This window comes from Lactuca sativa, chromosome 3 (genome assembly GCF_002870075.4).
Source record: "Lactuca sativa cultivar Salinas chromosome 3, Lsat_Salinas_v11, whole genome shotgun sequence".
Lineage (NCBI taxonomy): Eukaryota > Viridiplantae > Streptophyta > Magnoliopsida > Asterales > Asteraceae > Lactuca > Lactuca sativa.
This window is the reverse complement of record NC_056625.2, coordinates 140940304-140945958: the sequence shown is the minus strand read 5'-3', so window position 1 is coordinate 140945958 and position 5655 is coordinate 140940304. Positions and strand designations below refer to the sequence as shown.

Sequence of the window (5655 nt, the reverse complement as noted above, 5' to 3'; positions counted from 1 at the left end):
ATTCGGAAAATCCCTCCCATCCTCTTCCACCCACGGGACACCACTCCCAAAATATCCACCGTTGCTGTCAAGATTCCAGTCATATACCTTCAATCGACCCATAGAGCATCGATGGTGGAGATGATTCGTGAAGCCGTCGCGAACCTAGGTATTTTTTAGGTAGTGAATCATGGGATTTCTGTGAGTGTTATGGATGAGGCGGTTCCAGCAGTTCGTAGATTTCACAAACAAGATGAAGATGTGAAGAAAGGGTTTTACACGAGGGATCTTTCGAGTACACTAGTGTATAATAGCAATTACGATCTGTATAGTTCCCCCGCCTTGAACTGGAGAGACACCTTCTTTTTCATTTATGGCTCCGTCACCTCCGCCGCCTAAGGAATTACCGGAGGTTTGCAGAGACATTCAAATCGAGTACTCAAATCAATTCATGAAATTCGGAGGCGTACTTTTCAGATTATTCTCAGAGGCATTGGGGTTGAACGTGAATCACCGGAGGTTTGCAGGGAAATTCAAATCGACTAGGTTTTTTTTTTCATACATCTGGTTCGAGATCAATTTCTCCATTTCCCTCTCTCTCCCTCTCTATCTATCTCTCCCTCTCTCTCAAAACATCAAACAATTTCTTAATTTCTCCTAGGTTTCCATCTTTCATCTTGCTTTCATCTGTGACTCCTTGATTGCCTCCTTCTCTCCTCAGCGTTTCATCTGCCACCATCTGAGAAATTTTTACTTTTCTTGTTCCCTTCAATTTCAGTTTTAGCTTAAGTGATGTACAATTCCTTAACTGGTGCTATTTCATGCAACTTGATATGCTACAAGAAGAGAATGACAATGTCCTTGAGAAGGTGGGTTCTAATTATGTTATTCTTTGTTTATATATATATATATATATATATATATATATATATATATATCTGGTCTTCATTGTTGAATTTATATTGTGCAGCTCAGGTTTGCTGAAGAAAGTTGTCAGGATACAGAGATGAGGGTTAAGGATCTTGAGAAGCAGGTGCTCACCTATATTCTTCTTATTCAATGTCTGTCATATATTGGGACCTAAAATGTTACATACTTTCTATTCCCACTGAAATAATAAATATGATCTAATCTCATTATTTCACTATTTTGAACTTAAGAGTTATGACACTCATATCCCAATTTGTTATTTAAATCTGAGCCCATTCTTTTATTCACTTCACTAGCTATTAGTTTTTCTGTTCCATTTTTAACTGTTTTTTTGGAGATCCGTGTGAGTTATAATTGGAATCTGGAGATCTTGTTGTGTGTAGGTTGGAGGCTCGCTGAAGTGAGGGTGATTTGGTAAATTTGGGAAATGATGGTTCTTGTAAGGTGGAATCTTTTTCTGATTTGGAATGTTGAGGTCTCGTTGTGGGTTCTTGCAGGCATACTAAAATGATATGAAATAAACTCATTAATTGTTTTTTCATAAAGTAAATTTACTCATAAGAAGTAAACTATAACTTTGTAATTTACTTGCTCTAATATAAGAGTTTAAGAGCATATGGATTTACCTTTTTGGTAGTTTATCTGATTCTTCACATTTTAAAAGCTCTGCATACAACCCATCTGAAGCTATAAGTCCATCATGTGTCCCAATCTCCATTAACTGACCTTTCTGCATCACAGCTATAAAATCAGCATTTTTAATTAACGAAATCCTTCTAGCAATCATAATGGTTGAACGACCCAACATTAACAAATCCAAAGCCTCTTGAACATATCTTTCAGCTTCAAAATCAAGTCCACCTGTCACCTTATCAAGAAGAAGAATACAAGGATTCGAAAGCACTGCCCTTACAACCAAAAGTCTTATCTTTTGTTCTTCTGTTAAAGATAAACCAGCCCTACCTACCTGAAAGCAACACATGTTTTCTCATTAGGTTAAAAGAGTAAAACTTTAATTTCATATTCTCTTTTGGTTTTTAGTTACCTGTGTATCGTATCCTTTTTCAAGTGAGCTGATGAATGTATATGCATGAGCTATTTTAGCTGCATCTTCAATTTGAAGTGATGTGGCATCTCTCCCATAGGCGATATTGTCCCTGATACTTAAGCTTAGTAATGTAGGCTCTTGAGTGACTAAACCAATTTGGCTCATTAGCCATTCCAGTTTCAGGTTCTTGATGTTCTCTCCATCTAGAAGAACTTCCCCTGAAAAAGAAAACAATAAATTAAAAGAATATAAAGAAAACAATAGACGATTAGGGAGTTAAATTGCAAAATGATGATATTTCATTAATCCAAAGAAATAGTGTGAAGATAGAAAGAAGTAACATATTACGTACCTAATGTAGGATTATAAAACCTTTCCATAAGTTGAATAATGCTTGTTGATTCTTCTGGTTAGTATTCTCGAAAAGCATCAAACTGGATTGTAGAAGATTCATGTCCTGATTACATGTTGAAGGTATATTCCATTATTGCCACTCCTCTTGGTTATAATTACTGTTGTTGGTATAGGGGATATTCCTTTTTTCCATTAAGAACTGTATTTCCATGATGGTTATTAATTACAATAAAACTTTTATATACATAAATTGTCTAACTTTTTAAAGGATGTTAAAAGGGTTAAAAAGACCATCATGTCCCTATACATTAATCACTTTTTTTTTTGTAGGTTGTTTGACTGCAACATGTGGTTATATGTTCTAACTCGGGTAAAAACCTTTATGAATTAGTTTAATTGCTTTTATTATCAGAGAACTTTTGATTTCCTTTAAAAAATCAACTGGTCATAAACCACATAGGTTACCGGTTTTTTGTTATTGTTGAGTAACTAACTTGAAGGAGAAATATTGACAGCAATGAAGAGACTTCAAGGGATGGGTGTCTCGTTCATCTTTCTTGATCTTAGAGATAATATTGGTGGATTAGTGCAGGTAAACTTGCATAAATCTAATGAATTTTTGTTTGTAAATCATCTGGTTGTATTGTTCTTTCTTTTAGGAGTGTTCATTGTTCGGTTTGAAACCGTGAAACCGGACATGGGTTTGGTTTCACGGTTTGTATTTCTATTTACGGTTGGCTCGTGGTTTCAAACATTCGAAACCGTAATCAACGGTTTGGCTTGCAGTTTCAAAAGTTTTAAACCGTATAAAAACCGGACCGGAACATGTATTTATATATTTATATATATATATATATATATATATATATATATATATATATATATAATTTTTCTTATATGTTTTTATATATAGTTTTATTATATATAAAAATAATAAAATTCAAAAACCCACATATCTTATGATTCATGACTTGAGAATAAGAGCAATTAAGCACTGTGTTATTTTTAATGTTAAAAATTTGGTATATACATGGAATAGTGAGCACTAATATTACCATATTATGTGTTCAATTTTTTTTTCATTAAAGTAGTGATAAGAGTCTAATCGGTGATAGTTTGAATAGGTTGCTACTACACTACATGACAACTGTCGAGCCATTCTTGTTGGTGAAAATACCTATGGAAAGGTTTGTATAACATTGTTATCAATTAAAAAAAATGAAATGTTATTGTGGGTTCTTTTTATTCATTAATTAATCTGGATAACTTTCTTGATTATTACTGTAGGGTTTGATATAGTCTGTGTTTGAACTTAATGATGGATCGGAGGTGGTGGTGATTGTTGGGAAATATGTCACACCAAATCATTTGGACATAAATGGAAATGGAATTGATCCTGATTATAAACAAGCAAATATCACCATTCCTGAAAATCAACTTTGGTTTTGCTAAAGCCATGGGATTGGTATGTATGGAATTAGCGAATTACCCCTGTGAAGTAAACTAAGTCCATGTCAATTTCTAGTCAGTAAGACAACGTTTCAATTACTGATTCTTGGAATTGACAATGCTGGAAAAACAGTAATCATTTCTCTACTCTTTCATTATTACATACTTTTATGTAATTTGTGCATTTTGTCTGTATTAAAACAAGCCTATTTAGACATGAGCAATACTTTGTTTATGTCTAGACCTTACTAGAGAAATTGAAGACACAATATTCAAGCTTAGAAGGCCTTCCTCCTGATTAAATTGTTCCTACTGTTGGAGTCAATATTGGTCGAATAGAAACTTCAAATACAAAACTTGTGTTTTGGGATCTTGGAGGTCAGGTATTTAAAGTGAAAGTGTGATTGGGTGATTATTATCTAGGTTAACTAAACGGGATATTTATCTAATTAATACACAAATTTTGTCTACTTATGTTTGCTTGCAGATGATTCTCAAATATTCTTAATGATCTTTATATAACTTATTTGCTGCATGAAATCAAGGTGTTATGATCTTCAGTATATTAAGTTTTGTAAAAATGTAACTTTGTGCAGTTTCTATGAGTACTTAAAGTGTGGATACAAGGAAACAAAGCTGCAACTGTGAAGCCTTATAAGTGAGTTGGTAATTTTAATTCTAGATAAAATTACAACTGTAGTTGTATAAATAAAACAAACTAATGAGTTATTAAAACATAGACATGTGGGAGACATCAATGAAAGTTCCTGAATCTGGCTGAAGAGGTCTGTTATTTTTTTTTCTTTTTTAGTTGCTAATAATTTTGATATGTATTATTTGCAGCTTGCTAGGACATGCTATAACTTTTATCAGTCCACACCAACAAAGTTGGCTGGAGAAAACTACTTCCTCCATTCAGGGCAGGTTAGTAGTTTCTCATGATGATGTGTTGTTTCTTGTGTAATTAAAAGCTTTTTGGTTTCAGCTTTTTGATTGTGTGATTAATAAAAGTTTTTTGGTTTCAGCTAATGTTCAAGTCATTATTTGTCATCTACACTCGATGGACAACAACCAATTTTTTGACATGGAGGATTTGTTTTTTACATGATATCTTAAATAAGTTGTCCCTTAAAAGCAATGTAATAATAGGTTTGATAGTTAGGGATTGTATTTTATGCGATGGATTGTATTTTTTGTATATGATTATTTGTATGACATTAAATTTTATGCAATGGATTGTATTTTTTGTATATGATATTTTATTTTCTATTATGAGACATTAAATACAAATTTAATTTGAAAATTAGTAAATCTATAAATAATATTTATTTTAAACATTTAAAATTATGATACGCAAAAATGTGTGTCATCTTCATTTATGACATGGCCTTTCTTGACAGGGGCTTTCTTGATACACATTGCATGTCATTAACACGCGCGTCGTAAGGTTACGACACGCGAATGCGTGTCGTCTTCCTTTATGACAGGGCCTTTCTTGATACCCATTACGTGTCGTAAACGTGCGTCGTAAATGCACGTCGTAAATGCGCGTCGTCTCTCTTTATGACAGGGCCTTCCTTGACGCGCATTTGCGCGTCGTCTGAGCCCTTTACGACGCGCAATGAGCATCGTAAAAGGCTGTGTTTCTAGTAGTGTTAGGTCACATTGGGCCTTATTGGGCCCATTAGGGTTTCATTGATCCCATATTGGCCACACATCCCCCAAACAAGGTCCACACGTAATCAAAGCACACCGCCACCCGACATGGCGGCCGGTGGCGGCAGGAGGTGGCAGTCACCACCCTACGGTGGTGGTTTGAGCTTTTCTTTCATTATTCCACTTGTTACAATTTACAATACCATCCGATTAACACACACACAAACACTAATAAACAC

The 5655-nt window shown here is 34.2% G+C and overlaps 1 protein-coding gene across 1 annotated transcript; it reads right to left on the bottom strand.

Annotated features, from left to right (window-relative positions):
• Window positions 1–1531: 1531 nt before the first annotated feature.
• Window positions 1532–2411, bottom strand: LOC128132833 (ABC transporter B family member 20-like). Its single transcript, XM_052769823.1, has 3 exons — window positions 2330–2411; window positions 1955–2175; window positions 1532–1876 (listed from the first exon to the last, which is right to left on the bottom strand). Exons 1-3 carry the CDS (start codon window positions 2409–2411, stop codon window positions 1532–1534), a joined length of 648 nt encoding a protein of 215 aa, XP_052625783.1.
• Between the last annotated feature and the right edge of the window lie 3244 nt (window positions 2412–5655).

Excerpts from the sequence above, each read along its gene's own strand:
- LOC128132833 (XM_052769823.1), bottom strand. The coding sequence starts at position 2,411 with ATGAATCTTCTACAATCCAGTTTGATGCTTTTCGAGAATACTAACCAG. Across the intron at positions 2,176-2,329 it reads ATTATTCAACTTATGGAAAG|GGGAAGTTCTTCTAGATGGA; the intron begins GTTTTATAATCC and ends TTTCTTTTTCAG. Across the intron at positions 1,877-1,954 it reads AAAAAGGATACGATACACAG|GTAGGTAGGGCTGGTTTATC; the intron begins GTAACTAAAAAC and ends TGTTGCTTTCAG.